This window comes from Macaca thibetana, chromosome 8 (assembly GCF_024542745.1).
Source record: "Macaca thibetana thibetana isolate TM-01 chromosome 8, ASM2454274v1, whole genome shotgun sequence".
Classification (NCBI taxonomy): Eukaryota; Metazoa; Chordata; class Mammalia; order Primates; family Cercopithecidae; genus Macaca; species Macaca thibetana.
Window position 1 is genome coordinate 21084253 of NC_065585.1, and position 18431 is coordinate 21102683.

Consider the following 18431-nt stretch of genomic DNA (forward strand, 5'->3'; position numbering starts at 1 on the left):
AATACAAAAATTAGCCAGGGGTAGTGGCACTCGCCTATAGTTTCAGCTACTCAGGAGGCTGAGGCAGAAGAATCGCTTGAACCCAGGAGGCGGAGGAGGTTGCAGTGAGCCAAGATCATGCCATTGCACTCCAGCCTGGGCAACAGAGTGAGACTCCATCTCAAAAAATAAAAAATAAAAAAAGTGCATACAAACCCACATGTCAAATTGCCCATATGAGAACATGCAAGTCGGACCTGTGATCTGGCGTCTTTGGTAGCCTACTTTTCTCCATCTGCAGGACAAACACTTTTGCACAACTTCCCATGGATTTTTTCCAGTCTTGTAATAATGATTTAGTTTTAAGCACTCCTCAGAGCCAGATAACATTTCCAGAATATTCAAATGAAACAACAAAAACAAAAATCTATGCATGTCTTTGAATGACTTTACTTACACTTGCTCTTAGGCAAGTATTTCTGCAAGGAACTGTGTACCTATAATATGATTGCAAAATATTTTATTTCCATTTTAAGTGGTTATTCAGCAGGAACTCAGCTAAATTGCATAGGAAATTAGATTTTAAAGTTGAATTAATCAAGATAGAAGGAGTAGAATTCCATGCCAAGTGGCCCATTAGGTTGTAAATGTTTGAAATGCACATTTCTGAACAAACAAAACTCTCAAAACAAAAAGAGGTATATTGTTATAAACAAGGCTTTGACATTCCTGGACTGGAAGCAGATGCTCTGTGTTTCCAATCCCTAGTGATCGGGTGTAACTAATCCCCGAAGAGGGCATCCCTTCTCTCTTCTGAGTGCTTATTCAAATTCCTATGTCTACTGACTGCTTGTCTCACCGAGTAATATGCCGCCAGGGAATGACTGATTTGCAATAAGAACTGCAATTTTCAAGAAAAACAGAAACAGTAAATCTCTCTCCCTGAAATCTTTCCACAAAAAAAACCCTGTTTTAGAAGTTTCTACACATTTGCAGGCTTCAAGAACGAATGTCAGTATCTGACAGATGCAAATATGAGGGCTCTTTTTAAACAGGTCATTCTAGAAGTCACCAGAAGACACTGTTTACAACTAACTTTAAAATGAGAAGCTGCCGTGCCCTTTACTGGGCACGAATTTAAATCCTTTTATAGTTGAAAACCTATCAAAGTTCCCGGTGCGTATGTTGACTTCACCCAAGCCCATTAGCAAATGTGCCTTTTACTTTGCTGAATGCTCAGGTTTTGTTTTTTAAAAAAATCAATAAAGCTGTACATTTTTGGTTTAATTTAAAAATCTCTTCTCTAAACTAGGAGTGCCTGCGCAGCCCACTAGGGCTGGGGAGAAAAACATTGATTCGTATTTCACCCGTACCAACCATTCAAACCTCCTTGGAAGACATTCAGTCTAACCTTCCAAATGAGGTTTGCCTTTAGAGTCAATTACCTCGTCAACAAGAAAGCGGATTTTTTCCACAAAGTTTTGGGCTTCGTGAATCATTTCATCAAGAGGTAACTTTTTCTTCTGCTGCTGAATGATCCCCTTGGCCTCCTTGCGCATTGCTTCCTAAAACAAGACAAGAGTCAGTGTAGGTCTTTCTAGAGATCTGGACAAGAAGCAGCATCCTGTTGCTGAAGAGGCCTGAAGGTCCTGGTGAGCTCCACACTGAGCCACTCACGTGGACTGTTCCAGGGTCTGCCGCCGTGCACGCTGCCCCCTTAGTGGAAACTTCACAGGATTATGGAGGCAGTAATATCATCTCACCTCCGCTTGACAGATGAGAAGCTGAGGTCCAGAAAGGCCACAGGCTTATCAAGGTTACATGGCTTATTAACCAGCACCTGAATCTAAGTTGATATGGTTTGGCTGTGTCCCACCCAAATTTCATCTTGAACTGTAATTCCCATAATCCCCACATATCATGGGAGGGACCTGGTGGGAGGTAATTTAATCATGGAGGCATTTACCCTCATGCTGTTCTCGTGATAGTAAGGTTCTCATGATATCTGATGGTTTTATAAGAAGCTTTTCTCCCTTTTGCTTTGGCACTTCTCTTGCCTGCCACCATGTAAGACATGATTTGCTCCTTCTTGCCTTCCACCATGGCCTCCTAGCCATGTGGAACTGTGCGTCAATTAAACCTCTTTCCTTTATAATTACCCAGTCTTGGGTATGTCTTTATTAGCAGTGTGAGAACAGAGGCTTTCTGATATTTAACAACAACAACTACGATAATAGCAGCCTAAGGTGTACTGAGATGTTCCTCTGTGCCAGGCAATATTCTAACCACTGTATTAATCCTTTGTTACTCCTCATAACAGTCTTATGAAGTAGGTTCTATTAATTCCATTTTACAGCTGAGGAAGCAGTAATGCAGCTACTGAATGGCAGAGCCAGAGCTGACCCCCAGCTACATCCAGAGTCCAGTGCTTAACCACTGCACTCACCACCTCTTCCTGGAGGTATGGTGGCTGCTTTCAGACCAAGAAGACATCATATGAGAAATGCTGCCAGAAAGTTCAGTGTAAGTGGTTGGAAAACCCAAAAGTGTTTGATTCATTTGTTTAGCTCACATTTATGTGCTTAGGAAAAAAGTATTTACAGTGACTTCTAAGGCCCTGTGTGAGTTGGCCCTGCCACTGTCTGTTTCATCTTATAATATTCCTTCCTCGCTCACTGTGCCTCAGGCACACTGGTCCTCAGAAGCCCTAGAACATGACAAACTTTCTCCATCCTAAAGCTGGTGTATTAGTCTTTTCTCATGCTGCTAATAAAGACATACCCGAGACTGGGTAATTTATAAAGGAAAGAGGTTTAATGGAGAACTCACAGTTCTACATGGCTGGGGAGGCCTCATGGGGAAAATCATGGTGGAAGGCAAGGAAGAGCAAGTCACGCCTTACGTAGATGGCGGCAGGCAAAGAAAGAGAGCTTGTGCAGGGAAACTACCCTTTGTAAACCATCAGATCTCATGAGACTTATTCACTATCATGACAACAGCATGGGAAAGACCTGCCCCCATGATTCAATTACCTCCCAGCAGATCCCTCCCACAACATGTGAGAGTTCAAGATGAGATTTGGGTGGAGACACAGCCAAACCATATTAGCTGGTATGCTTGGTGTTTCCTCTTGCTCAGATGTTCTTCCTAGTCTCTACATGGCTGGTTTCTTCTCATCTTTAAGGCCTCAACTTAAATGTCACCACTGTATTATATACCCCCATGTTTTCCTGATCCCTGTGGCTTTTTAGAATTTCCTTTTGAATCACAATCTGTAATAATTTTTATGTATTTTCTGTTTACCTGTCTCTCTTCTATCTTAACCATTAATGTGTAAACTTCAGTAGGACAAGGACCTCCTCTGTCTTGTCCTTATTGTATGCTCAGTGTCTAACGAGTTTCTGGCACATAGGTGTTAAATAAATGTTTATGGAATGAATGAACTACTCAATCTAGAAATTCCTCAAGGACAAGCACCAAGTTCTTCTAGCTTTGTTCCCAGCATCTAGAGGAGTGTGTGGCACGTAGGAAGCCTCTGCTAATGTTGACTGGAAGAAATGCATACCTGTTATCTACCAGGCACTATGCTTGGAGCCCAGGTCTGGGACAGAGAGAAGAAATAATGCTTCATTTCCCCAAGACATTGACAGGTTGGTGAGGTGAAAACAATACATGCACATAATTAAAATGCATGAAGCACTGTGGTACTAGACAGGGGCAAAGCTGGTTACCTGGAGAGTATGACATTTGAGCTGAATTTTAAAATGTGAATAGAATTCATCAGAGAGTAAGAAGACAGAGGGAACAGTTACATGTGAATATACATAATCATCGAGGATTCAAAATTGTCAGAGCATAGATACATGGGAACAAACTAAAGAGGGATAAGACTGGGATGCTAGGTTGGGGCCAGACATTAAACAGCCCAATATATCATGCAAAAGGGATTTAGACTTTATCCTATGAATGATTGAGAGAATCCAATGATTTTTTTGAATAATGATCTAATCAGGCTTGTGTTTTAGAAAGATCATGCTGGTTGTGGTATGGAAGATGGATTAGAGGAAGACTTTTGCAATACTCTAGAACAGAGATGCTAAGAAACTCAGTTTAGGCAGTGACTGTGAAGATGAAGAAGTGGAGTTCATTCCAGAGTCACTAAGAGGCAGAATCTACAGGACCTAGTATTCAAATGGCTACTTAAGGTGAGAGACAAAGAGCCAATGTTGAAGCTTAGCCCTCTTGTTTGAGCAGTCAGTCTAGCTGGTGGTACCAATGCAGGATGTTGAACAAGTTGAGATAAGGTGATGGGTTCAGTAGGATACACAGAGTTTGGGGTGATATAAGCATGGAGATGTCCACTAGGAGGCTGGAAATGCAGGTCTAGAGATGAGGAGGGAGACCTAGGCCACTAAAAAAGATATTGAAATAATCAGGCCAAGGGCTGTCAGACAATGTGAAGACAGAACTCTGCAGAAAACATGGAGCAGAGGGAAGCTGCAGAGATAGCACTTCAGCCAGAGGTGCTGAAAAAAGCCAGCATAGGAAGAAGGTCTTATTGATGGTGGGAATCTAGCCTCCCTGAAATGTTCCAGAGGACAGAAAAGCAGCATTCTGGGAAGAAGGATGGATGAGGAGTTAGGAGACCTGGGTTTTAGTTTTTGGACTACAGTTAACTAGCTGTGATCTTTAGAAAAAGTCATTTAATCTCTCTGAGCCCCACTCATACTTTAAAATGTCCCTGAGAAGTCAAGCACTGAGTAATCTTTCTTTGCAGAATTATCCTGGCCTCACATGAAATGTCCCTTGGTGCCCTTGCTGGAACTGACATTTCCAATTGAGATAATCCAGGGCCTGACTTGGTCTGGCAATTCTAGTCACCAGTCATTAAAGAAGAACTGGGCAACTATTAGGCACCTAGTACATGCAGGTTCCCAGGACACAGAGGGGTATCAACTCCTGACCTGTTCTCAAGAAGCGCTTACAAATTTTAACACAATTCTCAATAGGAAGAACCTGAAGTCAAGGAGCACAGTTATTTCTTTTGATCTCTTGGCTTGTGGGGCACAGGGCCAAGCAAGTCTACTGCCTTTAACAAAATATGAAGGTCAAGAAAATGAGCTAGAGGGCACCTATTCTCCATCAGAATAGGAAGTAGGACCAGTGGGCTTCTAGTTCATCTTTATAAACCTTCAATAAATGTTCATTTCTTTCCAGCTTAACAAATGTTCCCTTCTCACTCTTGTCTCTGCATCCCAAAAATGTATGACCTTTAAACCTTATCCTCATTTGGTCTGTGAACTATGCCTCATCCGCGAGGTTTATTTTTAACTCTGTCCACAAAGTATAAATAGATTTTCACATACCAGCTCCTGCCAACAGAGCGTAAGTCGCTTCTTATCTAAAGTGGTTTGGTTCAACATCTTGGGCTTTTTTTCTGCTTCAGAGATAAAGGCACTGTAAGAAAAGAATAACAATTTTGAAACCTACTTAGTGAAAATCCATTTATATAATTCTAGAGGTTTGCAAATATCATTTCTGCAATACATTGGAAAGCTTTTGAAGCCATAAAACCAATATTTTTAATTTAGGATTAAGCCACAATGTATTAACTTTTCCAAGAGACAAAATGAGAACTGGAAATGATGCCCAGACCCAACATTAGTTTTGGGGAACAGGTGTTTTTTCCACTTACTTTCAGTACAATCCATTGTGATTGCTATAAAAATTCATAACAAAACCCACAAAATGCTGTTTTTCTTCATCTTACAAATTTAACACACACCAAAAGTTTCCTGAAAAGTTGTATGTAAAACAAATATTTTAGATTCAATACTTAGATGTATCCCTACCATTTAAAAACAATAGGAAAGACTGAGTAGTAACATTTTTTGGAGATGAAGTTAAACATGTATTCAAAAGAAAAATAGTAAAGATTGTGAATGCAATTCAAGAAGAAAAATGTAAATGGACTAAATGCTTGGGGAAATAAAATATTTTCCTTACTAGTGATAACTTAAATGTAAATTAAAATCAATACCATTTTACCTATAAAAATGAATAATATTCAAGGTTGGTGAAGATGTTGGGAGATAGTTACTCTTCTACTTTATTGAAGGTGGGTGTAGATTCTTACAGTGTTTTAGAGGCTACTTGATAGCACCTATCAAAATTTAAATTTGATTCAAAATTAAAGTAAATTATGCTAGAATTCTTACCCTTAAGATTATGTTTACACAATCATATGTATTGTAGCACTGTTCATAGTAGCAAAATAAGTGGGAACAACTTAAATGTCATTAGGGACTAGTTAAATATATCATGGCACATAAAAGCAATTGAATATTCAGGATATCTATTATGTGCACCTGTAGAAAGATGCCTGTGATATTTTGCTGAATGAAAAGGCAACCTGCTGAGCAAATGTGTGATATCATTTGTGAAGAAATGTGTTATTTTATGAGTGTGTACATGAGGATGCGTGTTTCCAAATGCACAGAAAAAAGTCCAGGAGGACAAATCAAACTCTTCTCACTGGAGAGTAGGATTAGAGAGAGAATTGAGAAGAACTTTCATACTTGATATATTTGGTTTTTTTTAAATGATGAGCATGATCATTTCAATGATGAGCACTTCTGATGAAAAAAATCAATTATAAAGGAAACAAAAAGGAAAACCTAAGATGCCACACCACCTAGGACAAGGTCCCATACCAGACTCTACCCACTGGTGGTTGGAAGTCTTACCAGAAATCCTCCTTGGACACACTAGTAACACTACCTTTTCTTTAAATTTTAAAAAGGAATAAAAAGGATTATATTTTGAAGAGGGAATCTTGTTGCCCCAATTCCTGCCTTTTCTTGTGGCAGAAGGAATTCCATGTCACTCTCCAGAATGGATCAGTGCAGGTAGACATGATCACTTCTGATCCCTTTCCTTTCCCCACAGGGAGAAATAATTTGTTTCCTCGTTAAAATTGGGGTAAATGACCATGGCACACGTTTCTGTTCATTCTTCATCGTTCAGACCCAGCCTGCCTGCTAGCTGTGAACACCCCCCTTACCTTCACGTGTCCCATGGCGAGTGCCCTGTCCCTGTGAGAGGCAAGGGCGAGATGGAGGGAGAAGCCCTGTTGAGCTGCTTGGCCATGAACAGGCTCAGGGAACAGGAAGCTTGCCTTGACCTCAGGTCCAAGCTGCTTTCTCAAATCCAGCTTTTCCAATTATAAAACATTTTGATCTCTGTCTTATTCTAATATTTTTTTCAGTTGGTTATAAACTTGAAAAAGGGTGAATGATTAACTGTCATCCCAAGTAATCCCCTAACATACAGAAGTTATTGAGCTATTAATTTGCTCATAAACAGTTTCTAAAAGTATGCATTGTGAAGTTTTTTCAAATGCTTAAAGGGAATTGCAGGTGGCACTAAACAGCTCACAACAGCAGTAGCACTAATGTGTGTTTCTGTGTGTGTGTGTTTCTGTATGTGTGTGTGTTTCTGTGTGTGTGTATATATATCTTTTATAATGAAAAACAAGAAATAAAAACTATTTATTTGCTTTCCCTTTTTTGTAAAGTAAAAATTATTGAGTAGTTGAGAGATTGGGGAGGCAGAACTTAAAAAGCTGAACACCAGAATTTAGCTACTCCCTGCCTTTCATCAGATGAATCTCCACTCCCTTTCCATTAGTTCCATTGTTCCATTATGACAAGTTCTCATATTTGCTCAAATCTTAACCTAGTTAATTTCAAGGGTTAGTCCAAGTTGTTTCCTTAAAGTGTCAGCCGCCTCTAAGACGGCTCCAGCGAGTCCCACCTCCCTCAATTCATGTTACTATGTAATCTCCTCCCTTTGAAGATGGGCTGGGCCTAGTGACTTGCTTCTAACAGAATAGTCGAGAGTGATGGGCTGACACTTCCAAGACTAGGCATGGGAGACTCTGACTTCTGTCTTGCTGGGATGTTCTCTCCAACTCTTTGTGCTTGCTGGCTCGAATGAAGCCAGCTGCTCTGTCATGAGAGGCAGCTTAGAGAGGCTCACATGGCAAGGCAACAGCTAGTGAGAAATTGAAGTCCTCAGCCCAATGGCCCATGAAAAACTGAATTCTGCAAATGACCACATGAGTGATCTTGGAAGTGCATCCATCCCAGTGGAGCCTTAATATGACTGCAGTCAGGGAAGAGACTCTGACCCAAAGGACCCAGCTGAGCCACACCCGGCCCCCTGGCCCACAGAAACAGTGAGATAATAACTATGGTGTTAAGCCACTGAGTTTTGGGGAAATTTCTCAGTAAAAGATAATTAACTATATAGCCTATTTTTTTTTATCTTTTATTATATTGTCTGACCTCTAGAATAAGGGTTACTAATTGGTACTCAATATGTTGTATAAAATTTTCATTAAATTGTGTTGGAACACAGAAAACAATTCCCTAAAATATGGTGCTTCATCATGCCGAGTGCTTTGAAAATTGGAAGGCCTCAGAAATAAGCCTCAGAACCAGGGTTTCTCTCTGACCTTTTCCATGTCTCCCTGTCTCTCTGATCCTCTTTTCCGAGGCACCAGGAGAGACTCTTTACATTTTCCTCTCAGACTAAGAAAGCTTAAAAGTGATTGTCTTAAGACTCCCTCCCTAGAGATCTCATCAAATAACCAGGAAAGATCAAGAGACTGGAATCATCACCTGCCCTGAAAGACTTTGCATCTGTTCTTCTAAGGACAGCTCCAAGAGATTACCTGGGGGACTTTGTATAAAAACTAAGACAACCTGTGTTCCTGTGCAGCTTCATCCCTCACCTTCCCCTAAGGTTGGCCTCCCATCTCCCTGGTCCATTCATTCTTCCTAATGATTTACTGTCCCTCAAAAGAAATGTCTAGATTCTCCATCTCCCCCATCCCGTCTAAAAAAGGATATATAAGCTTCTGTACTGCACTGGGTAATTGAGTAATCACTCCGTGGTTCTCCCCTGTGCACGTGAATACATTTGCATGCCTTTTCTCCTATTAATCTACTTTTTGTCAGTTGATTTCCACTGAGCCTTCAGAGAGGGGAGGGAAGGTTTTCCCTCAGCCCCTATAATAGTATATTTAGTATAATAGTTGATTTTCAGAGAGCCTTCAGAGAAGAGATGTTTCCCCTCAGCCCAACAACAGTATTTTATATATTAATAGCTTATGCTTCTAACCATCTAAGTGTCACATAGTTGCTGAGTGTCTACCACATGCACAGCACCATGCTGGTACACTAACACTACTAGCATTTTTCTTGTTTCCTACACAGTCTCTGTAGTAAGTCTTCCTTTGCTTTTTCCACCTTTGATTTATGTTTGAGTTAAGTGTCGAGAAGCAGTAGTCAGTCCACAAGCACCAGTGAAATTACTGAACAAAATTAAGATGGATACAGCACTCTAAAACACCCATTTGAATGCATAGGAAATCGACTACTCTCTCAAGGTAATGAAAAGCTGAGTCCACAGAAGCTCAGCTCTGCCTATGCCGGCTGTCTCTCCCGGTACCTGCTCTGACTGATGAAGTCACTGAACACTGTTTTCATTTTCTCTTCAGGTGCCTCCTGTGAAATCTTGATCAAATCTCTCACTTCTTCTATACTTTCTTCCTGAAAACAAACCACAGAGGTGGAGAGATGAGGCGGTGGGAATGAGATTGGTAGTAGAGATACTAATTGTAATGTACTAGAAAGAACAGCTAATTTTTTGTTTTGGAAATGAAGGAAGATTTATCTAGTTTTCTTGTACTTGAATTGGAAAATGCTACTACATTCTAACTTTGAACCTTTCTTTTAATAAGTGGAATTGGTCCAGACACAAGTCTTCTCCCATACTGTTCAAACTCATTGTTTCTGTTATAGATCCATTCCCTAATGGGTACCATTTATTTAGAATCTACTCTCTGGGGAAACCTAATAATGTGGGAAATAGCTAACAATGTAGAGTAATTAGATATAATTACCCAAAACTTCAAAAGTAATGTTCAAGTCAATTTTTTACATAGGGATATAATCATATTGAATAATCCCTGAAATTAAAGGGTTCCCTGTTCTTCTGATTACATGAGTTTTGGGCCACGTAATGGGACAGATTGTACATGGCAATGGCCCTATGCTTGTATACTTAATAATCACACTTTTCCTTTGGGACTAAATTCTAGAATTCTATTTAGTGACCTGGAGGAAAACGGCACCTAAGGGGAAGTATATGTGTTACTACGCCTTTGCTAGAATTTATGAAACTGTATTCTCTACCATATCTCAAAGTCTGGTGCCTGGGGACATATGTTCCCCCTCTTTACACCTTCACTATAAGAATAGGAAACATTGTGGCATAGTTAAGGATTTGGGCTCCAGAGTCAGATTGCCTTGGTTCAAATCCAGGCTCTATAACTTACAAGTGAATTAATCCATTTATGCCCAATTTCCTTATCTGTAGAATGAAATAATAACAGAACGCACCTACAACACTATAGGGGGTGTGAATATCCTCAAACAGTGCTGGTAGTTAGTAAACATTCAGTCATGTCTCTCATGGTAGTTAGCCATGATATGCCAAGCATGGCAGGGATGCCAACATTGATAAAGGAATTAGAAATGAATGTCACTATGGCCTCTAGGAAAAAAATTCTGATTTGCTTTGTCAAGACTCTTGGAGATAAATGTCAAGACTCTTGGAGAAAAATGTCAAGACTCTTGGAGATAAAGGATCTGTTTTGTCTGAAGGAGAAGTAAGACCATCCTAACCAAGACAGTCTGGGACCTCCATGTGCTGTGACCCCAGACTAGGTCTCCTGAACACTCTCAGAGTTTATCTCCATGATGCCTGGAATCCCCATGGTCAGAGACAATACTTTGTTTTACAAATTTGGAGACAAGGATTATAAAGCAGATGGGACAGAGAAATTTGTTCTTGACTTAGCATAGGTTTTAGTGGAACAGGAGGGTCAAGACAAGGATGATCTGGTAAGGCATGTGGGACAGAGTAGTGGGAGCACGGGAGTAGGAGAGAAGAATTTATAAAGGGAAGGAGCAAGATATCAGAGAAACAGAGGTCCCAGCTTTCTCTCCCTCCTGGGGCTGAGGTGGGAAAACCTAGCATTGATTGGATATTGATTGGCACTGTTTACAGTATAAAATACTTTCAAACATTCAATTCCATGAATAATTATTTAGCCCCTATCAGGTGCCAGGCATTATGCTAAATGCCATAGAAACAGTGGCAAATAGTTATTGAACAAAGAAACACACAAATATATTGTAAAGTATAAGTGGTCCAAAGGAAAAGAACAGGGCGTTGGCCAGGCACGATGGCTCATGCCTAACACCCCAGCAATTTGGGAGGCCAAGGCAGGAGGATTGCTTAAGCCCAGGAATTCCAGACCAGCCTGGGTAACATAGTGAGATCCTGTCTCAAAAAAAAAAAAAAAAAAAAAAAAAAAAAAAAATCAGGCATGGTTGCATGCGTGCACCTGTAGTTCCAAATACTTGGGATGCTGAGGTGGGAGGATTGCCTAGGAGTTCCAGGCCATCCTGGGCAACACAGTGAGACTCCATCTCTACAAAATATTTAAAAAATTAGCCAGGGGTGGTAGGACATCCCTGTGGTCCCAGCTACATGGGAGACTGAGGCAGGAGGATTACTTGAGCCCAGAAGGGCAAGGCTGCAGTGAGCTGTGATTATGCCACTGCATTCCAGCCTGAGTGACAAAGCAAGACTGCCTTCTCACAAACAAAACAAAACAAAACAAAACAAAACAGGGTTTTATGTAAGAAGATAAGGGGGTAGAAGGTGTCACACTCTTCCCTGAGGAAGTCTGAAACTAAACGCTGGAATTTGGCTGGGTTACAAGAAGACTAGAGAGGGGAAAAGTAACAGAGGAAAAGGCATGGTGGTGGCTGGGAGGCTTAAAGGAATTTGGCTTTTTCAACATATTCAAAGGAGACCAGTGTGGTTGGAACAAAGTAAGGGAGGAAGAACATAGGAAAGACGAGGCTGTAGAGGCAGGCAGGGTCTGATGTTGTAGGTAGTTGTCCACCGTGCCAGGGACTTAGGAATTTTTATTAGTTGAAGCCAGGATCTATCAATTTTGTGAGAAAGTTGTCAATTCCTGCCCTTCGGAGATTAGAAAAACAGCCCATATCTAGATCCTATAACAGCCAGAAGCAGGGCAGGGATTTGAACTTAGGTAGTTTGATTCAAGTCCAGGGATTTTACAAAATGTTATTTCATTCCCCTAGATACGCATGGTAGGATCCACATGCCCTCCAAATGCACCATCCCCCATTTGTTTGTATTTAAACTGAGGTTAACATCCTCTACTAGGTGGATTTTAAAAATCCCTTCCCCGACCAGCTTCCCAATCCTCTAATCCATCACCTGTCAGAGTCACCTACCAGGAAGTCTGCCATTTTCTCCAGCATGTTAGACCAGTGCAGCCTGAAGGTCTGGTCTCCCCAAGAGCTGACGAAGTAGACACAGGGCTTCTTAGCCTCAAATGGCAAATAGTTGTAATTCCTGTGAAAACAATTAGGTCTGGAAGTTAGCTGGTAATCAGTGTTTTCCAGGCAACCCCAGGCACACGTTAATGTTTTGTATGTTCTGGGCAGGACTCGGGAGGCATGGTAACAAAACTATCAAACTTTTAACACCATCCTTAGTCTATAATTGGGGACCTGTGAGCAATGAACAATGAACAGTTAGATGGCTACAATGGAGAGGTATTAACAGCCACCATCAGAACTGGAAGCAAGCTTAGAAACGATCACTAGAGGACAGGATTTTTTCAGGCAGGCCTTTTTCAAGAAGGATGGCTTTATTTTTATTTAATTAAGTAATTAATTTTTAAAAGGCAAGTTCTTGCTCCATCACCCAGGCTGGAGTGCAGGAGGAGGATGATTTTAAATGAGAAGGAAAATGGGAAGAAAAGTAACTTTTCCTTTCTGGTCACTATGTGCCAGGCATGTGTGAAAGTCAAGGTAACAGATGTATTCCACAGTGGTTGTACTAGTTTCATTCCCAACAGCAGTGTGGAAGTGTTCCCTTTTCACCGCATTCATGCCAACATCTATTGTTTTTTTATTTTTTAGTAATGGCCATTCTTGCAGGAGTAAGGTAGTTTTGCGCATTTTGAGTATTTTTGCATTTTGTGCGTTTTGAGCATCGTGGTTTTGATTTGCATTTGTGCATTTTGAGTGTTTGTGCATTTTGAGCATTGTGGTTTTGATTTGCACTTCCCTGATTATTAGTGATGCTGAGCATCTTTTCATATGTCTGTTGGCCATTTGCGTATCTTCCTCTGAGAATTGTCTATTCATGTCCTTAGCCCAGTTTTTGATGAGACTGTTTTCTTCTTGATAATTTGAGTTCCTTGTAGATTCTAGATATTTGTCCTTTGTCACATGTATAGATTGTGAAGATTTTCTCCCACTTTGTGGGTTGTCTGTTTACTCTGCTGCCTGTACCTTTTGCTGTGCAAAAGCTCCTTAGTTTAATTAAATCCCACCTATTTATCTTTGTTTTTGTTGCATTTTTTGGGGGGGGTTCTTGGTCATAATATCTTTGCCTAAGCCAATGTCTAGAAGGGTTTTTCTGATGTTATCTTGTAGAATTTTTATAGTTTCAGGTCTTAAAGAACTAAAAGCAGAACTATCATTTGATTCAGCAATTCCACTACTGGGTATCTACCCAGAGGAAAATAAGTTATTATACAAAAAAGATACGTACATGCATGTTTATAGCAGCACAATTCACAACTGCAAAAATGTGGAACCAGCCCAACTGTCCATTAATCAACAAGTGGATAAAGAAACTGTGGTGTGTGTGCATATATATGACGGAATACTACTCAGCCATAAAAAGGAATGAATTAATGGCATTTGCAGCAATCTGAATGTGATTGGAGACTATTATTCTAAGTGAAGTAACTCAGGAATGGAAAACCAAACATTGTATGCTCTCACTCATAAGTGGGAGCTAAGCTATGAGCTATGAGGATGCAAAGGCATTAGAAGGATACAATGGACTTTGGGGACTTGGAGGGGAAAGGGTGGGAGGAGAGTGAGGGATAAAAGACTACAAATTGGGTTCAGCGTATACTGCTTGGGTGATGGGCAGACCAAAATCTCACAAATCACCACTAAAGAATGTACTCATGTAACCAAATACCACCTGTTCCCCCAAAACCTATGGGAAAAAACAATTTTTTTAAAAAGAAAACAGATATAAATGCATTATATAGGCTGAAATTGCTAGAGAAATGTAAAAAGATAATCATACTATCAATGAGGGTAAAGGCTTTTGTCCCAAACTAAACTTCAGCATTTCATGGCTTGCCCATCTAACCACCTTTCCTTCCATCCACTTTTCCTTCCATCCTTCTTTTCTTCCACCCATCCGTCTGATATTTTGTGTTGTCAGGAACTAATGCCAATAATGTAGGTTACTTGCTTGGCTAAAAGGGACAAGAGGGATAGCAAAGTAGCTAAAAGGGGAAGCCGTGGAGCCAGAAGGAATATTTGAAGACGGCAGTTGGAAATGTGAGCATGCCGATGAGAGGCAGTTAACAGAGTGACAGAGATGACAGAAAAGAAGCAGCTAATTTATATGTTTTAATCTCAAGAAGGAAGGGGATGGGTGTGGAGGTAGCTAAGTGGGGAGAAATATGGCAAAAAGTTGAAGAAGCTCCCTGCCTAATGACAGCTATTTTTTTGACCAGGTTTTCCCCCAAACCCAGTGTAATTTTTTCTCAAATACCTGGGACTGTGTGAAGAGAACTGTGGAAAGCTAAAGTCCATGGGATGGGTGTGACAGGATGACACATGGAGCAAGAAGCCTCTATAAAGTGGTAGGGGGGGAGAGAGACAGAGAGAGCGAGAGCGAGAGCGAGAGAGAGAGAGAGAGAGAGAGACCTTTGTTTCCATTCCAAAAAACTAAAGAGAACCTCAGCCTGAAAGAATGGATGATTGTTCTTTTTAGCTCTTCCACACAAATTTCCTCTGAAGGAGACAGTAAAATTAGTGAAGGTGTCCCATGGTCTGTTCTGCAGAAAACAGACTGGCAGGTGTTTACTCAGAAGAGAAGCCATGTAAGTTTTTGGAAGAAACTGGGTTTGTTATTACAGCAGGAGAACAAAAACAAGTTTAGAAACCAAACTGCTCTATTTTATCCCTTTAAAAATCATTGCACTAAGAATCCTGCAGATAAATAAATTCCCACCCCAAATTTTACTTTATCTCAAGGTTTCTTTGGTTTGGGTCATTTTGTGCTAATGATGTGCAACAAGGCCTTTGTCTCTTTGGTTCTCAGGACCTTCTAGTCTTAGTATGTTTACATGGACAAGGATGCTGTGGCTTCTTAGGCAAACTGCAGGGCAGCTGGAGGGCAGCAGATGGGAAGGTGCTGTGCTGCTTGTGGAAAGAGGAGACTGTCAGTCTAAATGGCTGTGCTGATACAGGACCAGCCTTGTGACTTTGGGTCATCACATGATGACCTGCCATTGGATATCTTATTCTCCAGTCCCATTCCGGAGCTCCAGCCTAGTAAATTAGATGCATGTGAATGCATGTGCTTTGTAAAACTGGAAAGCCCAGAACAAATCCAAGGTGACATTTTAATGGGGGCAGCAAATAAATTGTGTGTGTTCAAATATATGTGCACATGCATGCATATATGTGTATATATGTATAGGGGTCTTTTATAGACATAGACTTTTCCAACTCAGCTGCTGCCTCCCTGGCTTGTCACTATATAGACAGAGCCTCAGTATGGTGACTGAAGAGTGTATAGAAAGCCCAACTGAACCAAAAAAATACCAGCATGACTTATTTTGGTTTCCTTAAGTCAGCAGGACAGCACTAATATGAGGTGCATCCAAGGATGCTTTGAAACCTCTCATCTCCTCCTAAATCCTTCCCTTGCCATCCTCCCCTGAAATCCCCACCAATAGTCATCAATGGCTAATCCATCAAGGTAGAGAATGTCTTCACTGCCTGGCCTCAGTGCAAAGATGCAGAGTACCTCTGAGTAGTCTCAGAACAGTCCCCCAGAACTGCAGAGCCAGCTGTTCACTCACTGATGGTCTCAGTTTTGAGAATAAAGTTAAAAGACAGAGGAATTTGGGGTTGTCTCTGGTGTTGTAAAGAATGACAGATAAACAGGTATGGCATTCAGGGACCCAAAAAAATACCCCAAAGAAGGTGATTCATGGGAGGCCCATGGAAGCACAAGGTTTAGAAAATTCAGGGAATGCTCAAAAACAAGAGGACAAACAGCTAAGACTATTTCAATGGACTCCATTCTGCTTTGTCCTAAATGCTTTCCCTCAATCCCTTAAGCACATTCTCATCCTTTAGGATGTTACTCTTTCTGTGCCTTTTCCCAACTCCTTACCTCCTCCTCAGTGGGATTACTCACCTGACTCTGTTCCCATAGTACTCTGTACCCAATCCAGTTATAGTAATTCCTTAACTTATTCAAAAACACTTATGAGCACGGAGATGAACAGATATGCGTGTGAAGAAGGCACAGTCCCTGGCCTCAACATGCTCCCAGTTTAACAGAGGAGAGAGACAGATAAAAACGTCTTCAATCAGTGCTTGGGGACGTAAGGACAGAAATCCAAATCAGACTGGGGATTCAGGGAAGGGAACCGGGCTTTGTCTCGAACCTAGCAGTTCTGAGGAGGGGGATTATTGCCAGGCATAAGGAAGAGTGCGTTCAAAGGTCCAGAAGCAGTACACAGCAGGACATATTGGGAAACTGCCAGGGGCACCGCAGTTTGGAATGGAAGAGTTTGTAGAGTGGCCAAAAATGAAGGTGGAGAAGTAGACTGGGATCAAATCCATAAGCTATGGCCTCTGGAATTAATCCTGAAAGCCACAGGTCATCAATGAGTGAGGTGAATCAGGGGAGTAAATGGTTCTCACAGTTTAGCGAAGGTCTTGAATAAGATCCAAGTCAGGTAGGAGGTGTTGTTGCTGTTGTTTTCTAGTAATTCAGGCTGAAGGTGCCAATGGCCAGAATTTTTAAATGGCAATAGATTTGAGAAATACTTAAGAACTGTATTGACTGACTTCATCACTGAGCAGATGCAGGTAGGAAGGACAAGAGATCGGTTGACCTTTTTTTTTTTTTTTTTTTTTTTTTTTTTTGGAGTCTTCCACTGTCACCCAGGCTGGAGTGCAGTGGCACGATCTCCACTCACTGCAACCTCCGCCTCCCGAGTTCAAGCGATTCTCCTGCCTCAGCCTCCTGAGTAGCTGGGATTACAGGTAACTGCCACCACACCCTGCTAATTTTTGGTATTTTTAGTAGAGACGGGGTTTCACTATGTTGGCCAGGCTGGTCTTGAACTCCTGACCTCGCAATCCACCCACCTCGGCGTGAGCCACCTCACCCAACCAACAGTTGACAGTTTTCTTGCCTGTGGCTTGGAGGACTCAGAAGGGTGAGCTCGGTCTATGAGACAGGAAAATAGGGAAAGAAGAAAAGCTGTCTGTGAAGACAATGGGCCTGGTGAGTAATCTGGGACATCCAAGCGGAAGTGCTTAGATCTGCTGCTCAGGAAAGAGGGCTGTCTAGGAAGACAGATTTGGGAGTCCCTGTTATCATGAGAGTGGTCATGGTTCAGTCCCCAGAGAGTGTCCAGATTGAAAAGAGCAGAGGGACTGAGGAGCATAGAGATGTAGCCTTGTCGGGGCCATGCAACATCTTCATTCTCTTCGCATGCAAAATGTGGGAAGAAACATGCTATTATGAGAATCCAATAAGATCATACATATTTCAAGATCTGGCAATAAAAGACTCTTACTACACTATCCCTTCTCATTTGATCGGTGCTTGACACCACTTTCTTTTAAAAAGTTCTATAATTTTACTTCTATTTGCAGGTTGAAAATTTGCATGGATTAAAGGAGATCAGTGAGAGTACGTGTAAGTGCCCCCAGCTGTTTTCGGAAATTATCTTTTCTGGTGCCTGACAATTGTTTTTTTTTTTTTTTTTTTTGAGTCTTTCAGTTTGCAAATGACTGTGTCAAAAATAAGATAAGAAATGATGTATTCAATAATCCCATCAAATTGAATTTACATAATAGCACAGAACTCAGATGAATATAATAAGAGGGTTTGGATTGAAATTGTAAGTTCTGACCTTCCTACCTTATTTTGCTTCAATTACAGAATAAAGGGTGCTTTAGATATGATCATCATCATCATCATTGCTCTGCCCTTAAATGAATTACCCAGGTGTGTTATCTGGAGGGTCGTCATGTTGCTAAAGATTCAGTTGAGTGGTACTTACCCTCTTGCTCCAATTTGCACCTTGTTCTCATAGCTGAGATTTAAAAATTATGTTTCTGGCCGGGCATGGTGGCTTATGCCTGTAATCCCAGCACTTCGAGAGGCCGAGGCGGGGGGATCATGAGATCAGGAGATCAAGACCATCC

General features: G+C 41.1%; 2 protein-coding genes across 5 annotated transcripts in view; both read right to left on the minus strand.

Moving 5' to 3' along the window:
* Nucleotides 1-18431, minus strand: part of NDUFB9 (NADH:ubiquinone oxidoreductase subunit B9) — a 576062-nt gene that overhangs the window by 523503 nt on the left and 34128 nt on the right. The window contains exon 1 of one of the 4 annotated variants that reach the window (XM_050801739.1): nt 10277-10280. The exons of 1 other annotated variant lie outside the window; for it this stretch is intronic. The gene's annotated coding sequence lies outside the window, so the exon portion shown is untranslated. Of the gene's footprint in view, nt 1-2381; nt 2386-8197; nt 8203-10276; nt 10281-18431 lie in introns of those variants that run through there. 2 more of the 4 variants (XM_050801731.1, XM_050801730.1) reach the window with 2 other exon arrangements.
* FER1L6 (fer-1 like family member 6) overlaps nt 1-18431 on the minus strand; it is a 286778-nt gene that overhangs the window by 96922 nt on the left and 171425 nt on the right. Inside the window, exons 14-17 of the mRNA XM_050801779.1 lie at nt 12384-12504; nt 9496-9596; nt 5346-5436; nt 1425-1544 (exon numbers count right to left, since the gene is read on the minus strand). Coding sequence (XP_050657736.1) covers nt 1425-1544; nt 5346-5436; nt 9496-9596; nt 12384-12504 — 433 coding nt within the window. The remainder of the gene's footprint in view (nt 1-1424; nt 1545-5345; nt 5437-9495; nt 9597-12383; nt 12505-18431) is intronic.